General features: G+C 40.9%; 1 protein-coding gene across 20 annotated transcripts in view; it reads left to right on the top strand.

Annotated features, from left to right (window-relative positions):
• The window catches only part of LOC113947352 (poly(rC)-binding protein 3-like), a 462,347-nt gene that overhangs the window by 392,626 nt on the left and 52,207 nt on the right, over window positions 1-17,514 (top strand). For all 20 annotated transcript variants that reach the window (XM_027643823.1, XM_027643822.1, XM_027643818.1 and 17 more), the window contains one exon: window positions 5,316-5,466. In XM_027643823.1, coding sequence (XP_027499624.1) covers window positions 5,389-5,466 — 78 coding nt within the window. In that variant the 5' untranslated portion in view covers window positions 5,316-5,388. The remainder of the gene's footprint in view (window positions 1-5,315; window positions 5,467-17,514) is intronic.

The raw sequence follows: 17,514 nt of genomic DNA, 5'->3' as shown, positions 1-17,514 counted from the left end.
AGAACTGTGCTCTGCTGAAAGCACAGGTCCTTTCTTCTCATCTTGATCCCTGGCAGTGTGTTTCTTCCAATTCCTGGGAGGTCTCCCACCACCCGGAGGCTTCTGATTGAGAACACTTAACTACAGCCTTTTCATGACTTCCTGTGTTTCAGTTTTCTCTGTTCTTTTCTATTCACTCTTGCTATCTTTTTTTTTTTTTTTCTTTTGGTAATAACTTATTTTTTAAGAGTTCTTACTAAACTCTGAACTATTTCTTCATAACACCAGTGTGTTACTGTCCAACTTCCAATTCTTCATAACTCATGATAATTCTCTTTGTTCATCTTCACATTACTCTGATCTCATCTTAGTCTCCTTATTTATCCCATCTTTTCCTCTCCCCATGCTATGGCTTGATATCTGCCTAGCTACCCCTCCTTTGGTGTGTTTCCACATATTGTGAAAATGACAAATTTACTGTGAGAGACTGAATGTTCTTATGTCTCCTTTATAGAAGTTATCTTTTTCTAAAGCTACATATACATGGAAACCATATGACTGAGTTTAAATGTCCTCATTTAAATTAGACTTGACTTCTCCTGAATGTCAGTCACTATACTTTCCCCATTCTTTTATCTTTTTTATTTTTTTTCTTCCAGTGGAACAACTGGGTTTTTTTCATTCAAATTTCATCTGTAGATTCTTTCTTGCTTTCTTCATAATGACATCTTTCAGTTGGTGGCGATGAAGCATCATAATTAGGTTCAAGAAGTTTTGAGGCCCAAGCACAGGGAATGCTGTGCTGGGTGCTCCGACCAGTTTCATTTTTCCCAACAGGCTCAGATTTAACAACTGTATAATCAAGGTTTCACATAACGGAGCAGGCTTCTCCTTTATGTTTCCAGGTGATTCTTACTTCCACATTGATTTTTCTCACATTAGTCCCTGTATCAGCTGTCGGAAGCTTCATTTCTCTCTTTCTTCCTGCCTTTCTCCTTTTCTCCTCTTTGCTTTCCAGCACACCTCTGTGACTGTGCAGCTTCATCCTATATCACCCTGTACACATTCTCTCTCCCTCCTCCCTCCCATCCCTCTGGATCTTCCAGATGATTAGCTTTCTTGGCAGATTCACGAATGTCAAGTAATTTATTTGGACTTTAAACTCAGAGATCAATTGCCTGATGTCTGCCTTGGTACTACGTTGATTTTATTCATCTTTGGCATCCTTGCCTGCTGCTTTCTTATCCTGTGTGCCTGAAGTGGTCACCTTAGAGATTTAAAACATACGTATTTTTTTTAAGCACTGTGCTACCATATTCTCTGCAATGGTCTGTTTGTTTTCTTGGAAGGAATTGATAGGCTTGAGAGGTAGGAAGAAAGGAGGTCATGAGGTTGATTTTCCATGTGTCAGGCTTCAGGCAGCCATCTCACACTACCCCCTTAGCCACATGGATTCCTAACTTCCATGTGTGAGCACGTGTGGGGGATGTGACACTGCCCTTCAGTTGTATAGTTCATTTTGTAGCTTTTATTAATTCACTGAAATCCCCAAGGAACTGCGTTGGTTTTTGTAGTAGTCTGATGAACATGTGGCTTATCTGCTTATTGTTTTGTTCACCCAATCTACCAACAATTGTAGAAAAGCCGTGTTAGAAAATTGCATGTAATGAATAGTGAGCATATAGGACATGTGGTTTTATGCCAGCTTGGCATAGCTGATACTAAAAATGTGTAGAAACACATACTTACAGATAAAAGGCATTTGCATTTGCCCATTTTATTGGAGTTTTTAAAAGGTTGCGGGTTTGGTTTTTTTTTTAAATGCATTTGCATGTCTTTTTCTACTTGAAGAAAAATGTTCACCTTTTACATGATAAACAGCAGTGAAAATGTCCACAGGACAGTGTAAAAGCCCCACGGGAAGCAAAGATTTGCAGTTTGCTGGGAGCCGTCCAATGTGGGCATGATACGTTTTGCTTGTCACCTGGAACTTCAGAACCCCAGATCTTGGATTTTGTCCATTCTGGTCCAGAGTCCCAAGGTCAGAAAGATGATGTTGTCCAGCTGTCCTCCTGTCACTGCCAGCTCTCTGCTGAAGGCAGGCTAAAATGCATATACCCTCACTCTTAAAATTTAGCCATGCCAGTGACTGTATCTGCCTGCATGATGCTCTCTGCTCACCTGCGGAGTCCTCAGGCATTCATGAAAAGTGTGACACACTGATTTTTTTTCAGTCTAAGACTCAGCTCTCCCAGCCTTATGTGTTTAGCCTTCTGTTTGCTTGCAGAGAGATACATGTAAGCCAGGAATGTAATAAATTGTACAAAATACTGATTTTGCAAAGGAGAGGGAAATTATTTTACTGATTAGATATTAACAATGAGCATTTATATTACAGCAGTAGGTTTATAAATACACAGATGTATTGCTGTCTGGTAGGAGGCTTTGTGGAAGAAAACCATTCCCTTCCTTGTGCCATGATCTGACACCTGCATGCACACAGAGATCTAGATCAGCACGTTTGCGATGTTGTCTGCAGAAAATTTTGTTTTAATTAGTTAAAAACAATGAAGTACAACAATGCATTTTGTTTTAATCTGTCTTTAAAACTGAAATACCCAGGTAGTTAACAGTGCTATATGTTTCCTTTATAAAAGCGTAAATGTTTTATCCAGAATATTTTCACTCTCAGGATGACTGAAGCAGATGTAAATGACCTGGCATAGTAAGTCTTCTCTCTTCACGGTATCTGTACAGGTTTCACATATTTCCTTATCATGTGAGACTGCCTTTTTGAATTAATTCCTTTTGTATCTCACACAGCTGCCTAATTCCTTGCAGGCACACACACTCTCAGCCCTCCCCCAGACATCTGTTCTGTTTCTTAGTACCAGGTGCCAGAGTTTAAGCTTGTTGGGGGGAGGGACAGTAACAAAATCCTTTAAAAATTAGGTAGCAGTGATATTTTTAATGATATTTGTGATGGAATTTCATTTTTAGCCTCTGGCTGTCAGCAAAGAGCTGGTTGAGTAGCGTGAGACCATTCCATTTCTTAGTCTGGGAACAACCACAGTCATCTCCTCTACTCCTTGCTCTGAACTTGTTGGAAGGAACTGTTATGGTCATCCAGTTGCAGGCTTTCCTCTGAGTCGTGGTCTAACCTTAGAGAAGCAGAATACAGCCTGATATCTTTCTCTGCCATTCCCTGCCATCTGCCTCATTTTCCTCTCACCCTCTTGTGCGCATAATGCATCAGAAACATGGCCAGGCTGCTTCTGTTTTCTGCCTTCTTGTGCAGCCACCTATCTGCTCGTCCCCCTTTTCTCCATCAGAATAGGGAATATGTAATGTAAGTGATAAGCCTAGAAATGTGGAATAAATGGATTTATATCAGTGTCTACAGGCTGGGTGATGGATCATATGGTATTAAATACACTGAGTCCACATTGGGCAAGGGAAAATCAGGAAGGAGGAAAGAGGAGTTTTAAGTTGCTCTTTCTTCCTCTTTCTTCTCACCTCTCCCCACGCATGTCAGCTACTTACTCTTCTAGTCACTGAAGGCACAGAAACTCTTTGTGGTTCTTAGTACTCCTACAGAGGCTTGAGAGAAAACTCTGCATTTTCCAGTGTATTTCCCACCAGCAAAAATGTCAGGAGTGGTTTGGCCACTCACAGGCTCAGGCTGAAGTGAGAAGCTTCAGCAATCAGATGAGTGACTTTCTGGAATGGTCTTAAGATAGTACTTACAGGGCAAAACATGTAACAAGAGCAAATTTAAGGCAAATAGAGCGGAGTACTTTTTTCCACACTAATAATGAACGTGTGAGACCAGAACTTTTGCAGACCAGATGTATGAATTCAAGAAGGCATTAGACAGATTCTTGGAAGAGTGGTCTGCCAATGGCTTCTGAAAATGTGGATCTGGATGCAGTCTCCCAGAATACCATGACTGCTGGCAGCTCAGCAAGTCGATCAGGAATCACTCCATACATGTATCTTGTGCTCTTTCTTTAAACATTGCTGTTGATTGCTCTCCCAGATAACATGTTCAACTAAGGTGGGCTTCACTTTAGTCTAGTAAAGCACATAGTGGCTCTTAAGATGGAGCTTAATCAATGGATGAAACAATCTGCGTGATAGTTCCTCCAGTGTTTTTAGGGGAATGATCCCATAGGTCCCTCCAACAGTTTTGTCCCGTGCCTGAGCAATCTCCACAAGGGTACAATAGCCTGCCACCTTAATGAAACACTGCTGTACACTCTGAATCACAAAATGATTGTCCCTAGGAGTACTCATTAGCCAGTGCCCGAGCATGGCAATTTTTTGGGAAGCTCGAAGATGCAAAGCTAATGCGGTTGTTAGAGAGGATGGGTAACAAAAGGGATGGTTAGTGAGAGGCACGGTCTGTTTAAGGGTTTTATGCTCTATGAGTTAAGTCTGAAAAGGACAAACTGAATAAGGAGTCACTAAGCCTTTTCTACTGTGGAATTTGCCTGCCCTTGGTAATATTCCTTCCTGCCCCCATTTTTGTTTGTACTGATAAATTTCCTTGCATTAATAAACTCATAATGCATCTTGTTTATCCCTTCAAAGCCAACCCTTGCAGCTTTCATTAGCATTTTAGGATATTTATGGCTTTGTAAATGACTGAAAATCTGCAATTTGTCATTAGGAATTAAGAAAAATCTTCCTTCTACTGCAGGCTGAAGCTCAGCTTTGGCCTTTGAGGGACTGAGCCACCTCTGGGCCTCATAGACAAAAACAAAGTCAGACAGTGCCCAGATTTACAACAGCAAGTGGTTTTTAGTTATTCAGATGTCTTTGATAATGTGTCATCCGCTGTTGCTGGCAGGGATCAGTGTTTAGGCTCAGAATTAATTTCTCTCTAGCTGGAGAGAAAACAAAAATATCCCTTTTGCAAGAGCAAAAAGAGAGAGAGGTAGTAACAAGGAGAGAAATCAAAACCGCACAAGGCACATGTAAAAAATACATGCGTATATATATGTTTCTCATATACACACTGCAAAGGTTAAAGTACTGTTCACAAGAAAACGTCATTTTTCACTCTGCTGTGCTCTGTACTTTCAACTTTGAAATACAGGAAGTTAAGAAAATTTTTTAAGGTTTCAGAAAGGAATTTATCTTGTAATTGGTGAAGGGCTGGAGTTGGATGGGGAGCGATAATAATCAAAGGAGCCTTTTCAACACTAAACTGGTAGTCCAGAAAATCAAAGGGAGGAATGTTAATTGGTTTGTACAACATGATATTCTCATTTCAGCGTAGCTTCAGCCACTCAATGGTACTTTTTTTCTTTTTTTTCTATCCCTCTCTGTAGGTTGATTAAGTGAATAGAAAAAATAAAAAAGAAAAACGAAGCTACTTTCAAGTATTGAAGATACAAGGCCAGGATGAACACGAAGGACGGAAAAGTGTCTGAAGGAGGTCTCAATGTCACGCTTACCATACGCCTTCTCATGCATGGCAAGGTGAAGCATTTACTGTGTATTGAGTGAGTTTGTGCAGTTACCATCAGAACCTGAGAGTAACATTGACAGAGGGTCTGCTCCTCCTCCGACTTGAGTCAAAAGCGCAATTGCCATGATCAAGAAATGACCCCCTGCCTTTCAAGGGATCCTACTGAAGTTCACACTGCAGCCCAAGTTCATTGAAACAAGCCCTGCCTGTAATAAACCCCTTTTGAGCAGATCCAGCGGTGAGAAAGGAGTCCTTTCACTGATAGTTAGCCAAACTGGGCAGACCCTTCCACAAGGCTGACTTGCATACAGTGTGCCTTTCTCGTCATTTGCTGGGTTTTGCAGGGCGTTTTTTGAGATACCAGAACGCTGACTTGTGTGAAATAATTGCGACAGAGTTACTGTCTATTTCTGTTAAATGCAAATAGGATAGTGCTTCATTATTCTGATGTAACATGTTATTAGAGTGAACCCCCTGATACGCCAAGAGTTTGTGCAGATCCCCTGTGGGTTTGTTTTGGAAGACTGAGTGTCATTTTGTTTTTTTCCAGCACAGCACTTAAGCATGCAGATAAGTGTGAAATCTGTGCCACAGACGAAGTGCCAGTTCAGTATTGTCAGACTTAGCAGTCTGATCGCTGCTTATTTCACATTGCCAGATCACAAAATGGGCTTTTAATTAAAAAACACATTTCATAGGTTTGTTTGTAATATTTACATCAGGCAACACCAGGCTTAGTGAATGAATGTTATATAAAGGAGGTGGTTTGGGTGCTTTCTTAACAGGGAACAGTGAACATATATATGTATTAATCTGGAGATTAAATTTATATATATAAATCTAAAGAAGTATTTTTATTCCTAGAATTTAATTTTAAAACTAAAATACTTTTACATTTTAAAATAGTGGAGGTTTTTAACCTATAGCATGATGTGGTGGTTTGGTCTAGGCCTTCCTTGTTGACCAGTTTGTAACCAAGGAAGGGTCCAGATTTACCCACTATTCCCTACGATTTTTACGTAAGCCAGACTATAAGAAGAAAGGAGGGAAGGCCTTCGCTCTCTTTCCCTCCAGTGGCTTGGAGGTGCAGGTTCCCTGCTGTTGAGTCTGTCCTGTTGGGGAGCGAGGCCTGGTAAGGCCTTGTCAACCTTGGGAGGCGGAGGTTGCCAGCGATCGTTCCAGAGCGACTCTCGGTTGTCCCAAGGAGAGTGGTGGGATATTTCTTTGCTAACTCTTTAGTTACTAGATCTCGGGCTACTGATTGGGATATATATATATTTTATTTTGGTTTTGTTCCCTTTCCCTTCCCCTTCCCTTTCCCTTGTGAAATTGTATATATTTTAATTGTATATAATTGTAATATAGGTGTAAATATATTTATATATATCACTTTAGCTGTCTCTCTCTCGTTTCGGGTTTTCTTAGTTGGTTGTTTTTCTCCCTCTTCTCCCTGAGGTTTTTGGGGGGGGACGGACGAGTTCTGGTGGTAAGGTTTGGAGACTTGGCAGGGAGCCAGTTTCAAACCATATCACAAGAACACATGTATAATAACTCATAGCACAAACTGGAGACTGTGATATCTCCTTCTGTATTTTACTTATGGAAAAGTATGAGGGGGTACAGCTTAAGTTTGCAAATTAAAAACCTAGGAAATTAGGTTATGTCAGATCAAATTATGTTTTTTCTCAGAAATGATCCAACCATTTTGTTTGATTTTTTTCCCCTCAAATATTCAGCTTCAGGCAGGCATCTGGTGTGCAAATCTGCATCTTAAATAGGGATCTGTCAAACAAATTTAATAACTCTCTCTCTCTTAGAAAGCCCACCTAAAATCTGTACACGTGTCTGTGCTCAAAATTAGGTCTTAGGGATTGATTCTACTGGGTTCTGGTCCCAGTCTATGAAAGCATTTGAACACATGCTTATCCCACTGGGTATAAGCAGCCCTACTGGTTGCAGTCAAATTCCCATGTGCTTAGATGTGTTTTGTTTTTTGTTTTGTTGTTTTTAACCACTGTCTGACAGCTCTGCTTCTTTCAGAATCATGTGTAATTTTCAGGACGTTTTACTTAAACAGTGGACTAGGATTGTTAGGGTTTTTTTAATCAGAAATTAAATCAGATAATGCTTGTTTTCTCTGTTAAACATCGTTGATTGTGTGCGCAACCTCTTATAACAGTAATGGATATTATGTGTCCAGTCTTCTATGCATATGTAGCCCCAACCCATAAAAGCTACCAAGTTCAAATTTTGACTGGAACTATACCATGCATCCTCACTTGACAAGGCATGGTGGGTATACCACTAGCTCCACTGTGCTCTAATCATGTTATCCTGTTGTGCCTAAGTATTGCAAAGAGTACATTAAATCAGAATTTATTTTGGTGATAAAAGTCAGACCCTTATGGTTTCTTTGATGTAATTTCTATGATTTAGGAGTAATAATACAGAGGAATGAAGGATGTCTGAGTCAATATGAACTCAGTGTGAGAAGACAGTGAAAGCTGTATGTGCCTCTGAAAAAGAAGAAATAAGTTTCTAGGCTCTTCCTCAAGATTTGTTGTGGTAATGATATCAGTGGAAATTGCTGATCTCTAATTAGTATTTCTAGACAAAGCAGAGCTTGGTCTGTAAATGACTGGTCAAAGCTTGAGAGAGAAGAGGGGAAATAAAAGGTTTTTAAAAATAGCAGTAGCAAACTGGATTCAGTTATTTTTGAATTAAACTAATTTTAAAGTTACTTATTTATTGATGTCTTTCATGGTAATATGAGGGTCTCTCCCCACTATCCATAACTCTCTGTCTGTAAACCTTTATTACCAGTGTACCTTTGCATAGGGAAGTTTCATGTGTTTTGTGATATTTGCATTCATTTTGATTGAAAATCCATAACTTGTGCTTGGTTATCTCAGCTGTAAATCCTGGAGACTTAGGAAATTTTCAGTGTGTACTTTTAATGTGACTTGTGTAGAGGCATAATGTCAAGGACGGACATCTTAATTAGGCAATTAAGGTAAATTCTATACCTGCAGACAAAAAAATTACAGTTTGTGTGAATGGACAGACCTCTGCAAGATGTCAGGGAATTAAAAAGCAACAACAGCAAACAAAATAAGTAGCAAAAATAAAAGACATTAGTGTCTGGTGAAAGGAAAACAAATGGGAACAGTCCTGTGGTCTGGGAGAACCCAGGGCCAGTACCTCCCCAGTGCAGATAGGACACAACTCATCAGCACCTCTGCTTTGTCTTGCTTTGAGGGAAGAAGCAGCTGTAGGGCCAGCTGAGTTCCTGCATAGTTTTGTGCAGCCTCCAACTGAAAAGTCTGGGAGGACCAGCTAAGCTGCTCACCCACAGTGTAGCAAGGTTTGGAAGTAGCCAGCTGGCAACGAGGCAAGGCACAGCCGTGATATTCTCCGAAAATGTGGTGTTAAGGAAGGGCAGCAACTGTTTTATCTATGGAAGTGGAAAAAGGGCTTGTGTGGGCCCTTTATACCACTGCAAGATATAAAAGGGCAACCTCAGGGTAACCTCAGTGTTTCCAGGGTCTGATATAAAAGGTGTCCTCCTCAGCCAGAACTTCAGAGATTTTGTGATGATGTAAGCTGAAAGGCCTAGTTTTCATCTTGTACCATGTTAGGTCAGTAAAAAAATTATGATAGTTTGACAGCCCTGAAGAGAAACCAGGAGCAGCACAAAACATTTGTAATACTTTTCTTGCAATGAATTAGAGGGCAGGTGTTAGGGAGGATACTACAAGGGCAGTGCTCAGGCATTCTTTGCATCTGCAGAGAAGCAACTGTCAGTGTTTGCAGGAATTATTAAAAGCAAGATTAGGAAAAACTTGTTAGGTGGATTTGTGAGGAGGGGAGGAGGCTGTCTGGGCACGCTGCAGCATCCATCACTGAAGGTTTCTAAGGACAAGTTAGACAAAATTGAATTCATCTTATAAAGCTACCGTGGCACTGCAGCCTTTTCTGCTCGGGACCTTTTTGACTGAGTTACCTGAATGGTGCTTCATAGAGGTCAGGAAGAGGAGAGCCTTTTGAAGCATATGCAGAAGTTGGATATATAGAATATACTAAATAATGCAGATATGCGTTCTCATCTCTTATTAATGAGAAAGATGTACCCCATTTAAAAATAAAGCTGTTTAATGGATTTCAGTAGAGAAAAACAGAGAATATGGATTGGAGCTATTTACAATGCCTACTTCTGTATTTTCCACCTAATTCCTGCTGTTTCTTGAAGTAAAGTAAAACCTCTGTGTAGGACAGAGACATGAATGGATATGGGTATTTTATTTTCTTTGTCTACTTCAAAAGTAGGCAGGATTGGAATATGGCAGGGATTGCAAGATTTCTGCTTCCAGCAAAGGCAGTATTTACCCAGATCAGATCAACATTTTTGAAGTACTTAAGGGAAGACAAACTGAGTGTATGCTGTCAGAGCCCTCTGTATGGAGAGGCAGAGCTCGGACCCCAGAAGAACTGTCTTTTTCTTCCTTTTTAAATTTTTGTGAAAATAGAAATTCTTTTGGCTCTCAGCATATATGTAGAGAGAGAGAGAGAGAGCTCCATATTTCTCTCTTACCATTCCTTGCTCGCCTTTTGCTGAATTTTCTATTCCCATGACTTGTGGCTGTTTTTTTAACTTGCTTACTGCCACAGGTGATGAGGTTGGAAGACTGGAAAATTGTAGCCCTGCCCACAGGTATCTGCCAACATACCTTAGTACTTGGCATCTGCAGTGCTTTTGTTCTGATTTTGGTCAGTTCATGGCCAGAAAGAAATAGCACCTACTTTGACTATACTGGATAATGATTACAGTGAATTTGGGCTAGTTGGGTTTTGTACGCAGTCAGTGTTAACAGACTGGTTAAGACCCTAGAGACTCACCATTAAAGGTTAATTTTAGATGTGGATGGTGAGAGACTGTGCTGGTAGAAAGATCTTAAATCTCAGGAAAGTAGCTTAATGGAGGTTTAAAAGCCAGGTCCATGAGGTGGAACCCGAGAAAATGTTCAAATGGGCCAGCATAGAAAGGCCGACCGGGTCACAAATCCACTCCATCTGAGTCTCCATCTCATAGCGGTGGCACAGGAGTCTCTGCTTCTTCCCGCCAGTACAAACCTGCAGAAGAAATAATGCATTGTTTCCAAAGGCACTGTGTGAACATGAGCATTGATGAAACCGTCTTACTGAAGACTGTAAGAAACCAAAGTAGAATATGGTAATGTATGGCATCTGAGGAATCTTTTAGAGAAGGGGAATGGAATTCAGAAATAAAAACTAAAATGAATTATTGAAGTTGGATGGTTAGGAAGAACAAGGAAGTAATTTACAAGTAGGATGAAGGAGGGAAGGGAAAGCTGGCAGGGAAGCAGGACTCTTGCCAAATACTGAGAGGTGTAAATTGGCGAGTTGAGGCGATAAACTGGAGAAGGTAATTTAGCACATACATGTTCAGTGACAGGAGAAATCTGGAAAGCATGAAAAGTTGAAAAGCATCAGATGTGGCAGTGTCTAGAGAGTGGCACATCTGGGATATGCCAAGTTGGAGAGTAAAGCTATTGCAGCAAAAGTATATGCAATTTTGGATGTATGGCGTTGGTGCATCATGTGGCAAAGAGACAATAATTACCTTACTGTTCTTCTGGCAAAATCACACCTGCAGTTCTGTGCTCAGCAGCAGATGCCACGTGTGTGAGTGATGTTGAAGACTGAGCAGAGGGGGAATTCACAGAAAAAATAACAAAAGTTTTATGAGGCTGAGGAGACTGTGTCTAGCTTTCTTCACACATTCTCATAAATACCTGGAGAGAATAAATACAAGTGTAATGGAGTGTAGTTATTTTGAATGCTGCAAGTGCTTGTAGCTGGAAATAATGGGATAACATAAAATTTTGAAAATAAATCCTAATAAGAGAATACAAATAGAAATTCCTGGTATTGAGATTTTCATAAGGTTCTGTAAGTCTACCATGCAAATTTTAAACATGTCTGGGAAAGAGTAGCATATGTACTATTAGATTGTATAATCCGCATTGATGGAGGAAAGATATGATGGCTGAGCGGAACTTTTCTTTCCCTGATACCGTTTGCTCAGTGATGTGTTTCTCATAGATTCAGCAGTAGGAAATTAGAAATACGTACCTTCAGTCAAATGTTTGGGTTTGAACAAAACCCTATGAGTACCTTGATTTTTAGGCGCTAAACTTACAGCTTAGTTTTAGATTACCTGAGGAACTCAGGGTATCTGAGTTCCCATTGATTTTAGCAGGATTAGTGGACTTGCAGCACTGAAAGTTCTGGTTACCGTGGACTTAGATCCAGCTTCAGTGGTGACTTTCAGACATGTTGGTGATTACTTTATGGTGCTATATGTAGAACGTTTTACAAGAAAAAGAAAGAAAATTTAGATTTATTAAGTGATTGCTCACACTTAACAGCTCAAATACAGAATAAAATCATGGAGAAAATTGCCATTTTCATCAGTACAGATAATACAATTTTAGTATCAGGGATTTCTTTTAGTGAGCACTTTTTCGTGTCTCCTTAATTGCCTCCCTGGAAGAGTATAAAGCATTAGAGAAATAAATTTTCTCCATCTTAAAGGTAATGTCCTTCTCCTTTACTATTTTTTCTTTTATTTTTTACTTTTTAAAATACAGAATACAACAAAGTAACTTCAAGAATCACCTTGTCAGTAATATAATCCAAGCAGTAAAATGCCAGTCAAGCCAATGTTTGTTCTGTTCTTTTCAGTTTCCATGAACGCTGTCAGGGTATTATGAGGATTGACTGTCCTGCCTATTGCTGTTATAGTTCTTGTTTTGTTTGCTTGCATTACTGTGATACCTAAGAGGTCTAGTCATGGAACAAAGTTCTGCATGCAAATATGCAACACGAGATGGATCTCCTCTCAGTGTGTTTGTAGTAGCAGCCGAGAGCCTCTCAATAGCCTGAAAAACCAACAGAAAGGAGAGAGTTCCCTGAGCCCCTAGGCACTGTGTATCGCTGAAAACAATCTCTGTAGCCGAATGTTCCCACTTGTACCAAACAAAATCTCCTCATCGGTCTGCAGTTGTAAGGAAGTGAGACTGCAGAATGCACACGCGCTACTCAGTGCTGCTGCTTCAGCATCACACGTGCAGGGACAAGCAAAGGGACAGAACTGGTTTTTGGGTTGGTTTTGCAGGGGAAGGCTGTGAGCTTTGGTGTGAAATTGAATGTAAACTGCATACTCATCCACCATCAAAAAGCAAATAAGAAACACCCATTTGCACAGCAGCCCAAAACATGCTGGATGGATTTGTGAGAGATGCATAACACTGGCATTTCCATCAGGAAGACCATGATTTGTAGGGTTCATCATACACTACCGCATTTATTAGCATAAGATTTGTCTCAGTAAGGGCTTGGACTGCAGTGCCTTACTAAGTTAGGGCTGTTAGCATCAGACAGTGACTACTGAAGCATTACCTAGGAACGTGAGATCTCTCATGTCAGCGAGGCTAATCCCACGTAATCCCAGAACACAAATCAGATTCTCAGTTTATCTAAGGCAGCCATTTGTTCCCTGAGGTAGACACATTACATCATGTTTCCCCAAAGTGACTTTTCTTCTAGTCTCTGAAAAATACTGATGCCCCACATGCTCCATGCAAACACAGTGTTCAGGATGTCTTCATGAAACATGTTCCTGGGATCTTCCATGCAAGCGTATTCATGAGTTTGTTCAAGTATTGGCAACTCTATCCTCAAAACAAGGTGAAGAGAGAGAGTTGAATTATGTTATGCCTCTTTATGGAGGGGAGAAAGACAACTGGTCTGGGTCTAGAAAACTTTATCAGCCCAGCGGTCGTTTGCTGTTGCCAGGACTCCTCCTTGTCCCGTGACAGATGTGTTTCCCCACCATGGAAGGCTGTATTTCTTTCCTTTCAATGCTTTTCTAGTAGGCTTTTTTGTTTGTAAAGTCCAACCATAATGGTTCTACCTTATCCTTGCTCATAGAAAGCATAGAAAGCACATGCAATCAAAGCATTGCCTGAAGGAATTACAGGCTTTAGGATGGGCCCTGTGACTTGTCAGATGCTTTGAGATGAAAGTATATATTCCTGTACTATTTCTTAAACCCGTTTCCTTCTAGATGTGGCTTTATCTCAGGGATTCTATGAAGCTTTTGTTCCATTTGCCCCATAGCACTGATAAAAAAAGTTGCATGCCCATGACAATACAGCAAGACCTGTGCTTTTCTATGCTCCCACAATGGCTACCTCGTTTGGTTTTGATTTTCTGGGACACAGTAATTATTAAACTAACCTCACACTTCAAAAAAATTATGGAATTTCACACTTCATGTTTACAGACCAAAGGTTAATCTTTAAACCGGGGTTTGTAACCATTTGTTAAGCTTCTTATTTTCTTAATATGACTCGTTTCTTGTTATTCAAAGGACACACCAAATAATTGATTAGGAAATAGCTTTCTTCTACAGCCTGTTTTGTATCTTTGTTTAGTTGTTCTCACCATCAAGAGCCCTGCCTTGGGTCACAGACTTTGCTGCTGCCAGCTGGTGCTGCCTTGCCTTCACCACAGATGATGTAAAAACTGCACAAACAGCTTTCTGCTCTTTGATGGGCCCACCACTCCCCAGATGTTCATTAAGAGCAAAATTTATCCCATTTGTGTGAATAAGGTGTGCAAATAATATTATATGCTGCATTCCACATGAAAGAAACCAGCCCTTGTTTTTAGCATTGCTCTTCCTCAAGATATCTACAATATATTGGCTGGTTGGCTTGCAGTACACTTTATTGATGCTGAACAGTCTCCCAGTGTTTGTTCTTGAAGTTCTGTTTTATTAGAAATATCGTACTAAAGAAAACTGTAGTGACAACTAACACTCCCAGGCTTGAGAATTATTTTCAGGCTATCTGAAATCAGCATGTAGATTTTCCTGGGGTTTTCCAAAGGGACTCTTGGAGCACAAGTGTGAAACTGCCCTGCATGAGGTGCTCTCACCAGGAGATGATGCCCTTTGTAAGGCACTACCTGGGCTAGGTACTGAGCACAATCTGAAACTTAGGCCCCTTGCATGAATCTCAGGATAAGCATCCCAAATTGCTGTCATTTCTTGTAGGAAAGTTGATATCCATCTGTTTAGTGCCTGCATGTATATACTGACTTTACACACAAATATATGTGTGTGTGAGTATACATATGTATCAGTGGATGTAGATACACACACACTTACAGCTTTTTGGAATCATCCCGTTCATCCAGCATGGTTGCTGTGGCACATCTGCTTCTGAAGGGTGGGTGTTTATATGCTGAGGCCAAGGAGCCTACATAATACTTTTAGCTCTGGCAACAGTCTGCCAGGTTGGCTTGGACCTGTCTTTCTCCCAGATGAGTTTTAATTCCCCCCTTTATAATTTCTTTGTGAGAACTTTTTTGATCTGCCATTGAAATGTGATTATATGAAACTCGGCGATTGTTGTCATATAACTTATTTTTCTACTATATTTACATGTAGATGGTTAGTCAATAAATAAATCTGAAATTGATCATAATTAGTTACCATTAGCTTATATTCTTGAGCTCTGGAAAACAGCAAATAGTTCAGGAGTTATTAGTATTTTCTAGTAGGCAATTATTTGCTAGTGCAGCTAAATCAATCTCCTGTCTGACCTGCAGTGACACTGAATTTCCCATCAGCTGTAGGATTCTGCTCACCAAACTTCGCATATGTTAGCGTCAGTTTAGGCTGCTTCTACTGCAGATGAAGAAAGCCAAAAGCTTCTCTGTGCCGCTGTGACCTTACCCCACACTGCCAAGCAGAATCCCAGTTTCCAGTGTAGAGGGAGAGGTGGCTGTTGCTTGGAAGTTTTGAAATTGCTTGCTTATAGAATAAGCTCTAAAGTTGCCCTTTGAGGAGGAGAGGGTTTGAAGTGCTCCATAGGATTACAGTGACATTTGCTAGCATGTTCCAAGGAACTTGTCACCAGTCTTATTGAAATATTTTTTTCTCAGTGGGATTCACACCATTCATTCAGTCCTTTGGCAGATTGTACTCTTTGTTAATAAATACCAAGGTGATAATCAGTCACGTAGAATTCCTGTCCCCTCTGAAATCCATAGCAAAACTCCCACAGAATTGAGTGGAACAAGCAGCTTGAAAATCCTAATATTTTGTGCTCTACTTTGCTTGTTTTAATACTCTTAATCTTCTTGTTGGAAATGGACCATCTTTTTTTACCAGTGCTACAAACAGTTTATTGCTTTTCTATTTCTAAGGCAAAGTATGTTTTCCTATTTCCAAGGAAGATATCTTTGTATTTATTAGCCACGACCCATCCATACATTTCTGAAAGAACAGTGTCTGTCATTAAGACCCACCCAAGATGATCAAATGGGTTAGGGCAGATTTCATACTAAGTTTATACTGACAGAAACTTGCAGGTTCAAGAGCAGGCCTAAAGATTCTAATGAAACTTCAGGTATACAAAAAAACCTGAAGTTATACCATGGACTGAAATACAGTTGCTTGCCCATAGCAACTGAAACCCAATACACTCACCCCTAGCTAAAGGTCCTTCTACCTTCTAAGAATCTGTTTTATGAAAATAATTATTTCTGAAAGCTGGGACTGAGAGAATGGAAAAAGTTTTCAAGGTAAAACTGCTGAATGTGCTAAGTGGAGAGATAGGAACTGCCAGACATGGGGACTTCCCAAGCCTTACTCCCTGTATTGTTTAAGCCCATTCAACAATTATAGGCAGGTTGGCAGAGTTACAGTGACGATGTAAAAAAAAATAGTAAGATCTTAAAAATTTGGGGGAATGGGTGTCCCAGATTTCTGTCACTGCTAACAAAAAAGCTGCATGTCATTTTAGAGTCTACACAACATGCTGGTGTAACTGTCTCAGCCATGTGATATAAAGCCACATATTAAGAGAAAATATTAAGATAATTTGGTAACAAGACAAACTGCAGTGAGTCTGCCTCATTCATTCCCATTCTCACAGAGCTGCTGCTTTGCGTTGTGTGTGCAGATGTACAGATAGAATCATAGAATCATAGAATAAATTGGGTTGGAAAAGACCTCCAAGATCATCAAGTCCAACCCCTGATCCAACTCCAGTTACTATATCATGGCACTAAGGGCCACGTCCAATCTCTTTTTAAAAACCTCCAGGGATGGTGAATCCACCACCTCTCTGGGTAGGCCGTTCCAATGCCTGATAACCCTCTCTGTAAAGAATTTCTTCCTAACATCTAACCTAAACCTCCCCTGGCAGAGCTTGAGCCCATGTCCCCTTGTCCTATTGTTGGTTGCCTGGGAGAAGAGACCAACCTCCCTTCACCTCCCTTCAGGTAGTTGAAGAGAGCGATGAGGTCGCCTCTAAGCCTTCTCTTCTCCAGACTAAACAACCCCAGCTCCCTCAGCCTCTCCTCATAGGACTTATGCTCAAGTCCCTTCACCAGCCTCGTTGCTCTTCTCTGGACCCACTCCAGCACCTCAATATCCCTCCTGAACTGAGGGGCCCAGAGCTGAACACAATACTCAAGGTGTGGCCTCACCAATGCAGAGTACAGGGGAAGGATCACTTCCCTGCTCCTGCTGGCCACACTGTTCCTGATGCAGGTCAGGATGCCATTGGCCTTCTTGGCCACCTGGGCACACTGCTGGCTCATGTTCAGCCTCCTGTCGATCAGCACCCCCAGGTCCCTTTCCGCCTGGCTGCTCTCTAGCCACTCTGTGCCCAGCCTATAGCGCTGCAGGGGGTTGTTGTGGCCAAAGTGCAGGACCCGGCACTTGGCCTTGTTGAACTTCATTCCATTGGAGTCAGCCCATCTCTCCAGTCTATCCAGATCCCTCTGCAGAGCCCTCCTGCCTTCTGGCAGGTCAACACTCCCTCCCAACTTGGTGTCATCTGATGTCTCAGTCTCAGATGGAAACAGGAAGCTTTAGCAAGAACACTCATGGCTGTGTGATGTGTAAAGCTCTCCTGTACATCAGCCTGCAGAACTGTAGGTTTACAAAGCAGATACAT

This window comes from Corapipo altera, unplaced genomic scaffold (assembly GCF_003945725.1).
Source record: "Corapipo altera isolate COAL_440 unplaced genomic scaffold, ASM394572v1 24b, whole genome shotgun sequence".
Classification (NCBI taxonomy): Eukaryota; Metazoa; Chordata; class Aves; order Passeriformes; family Pipridae; genus Corapipo; species Corapipo altera.
This window is presented reverse-complemented; position numbering and strand designations above follow the sequence as displayed.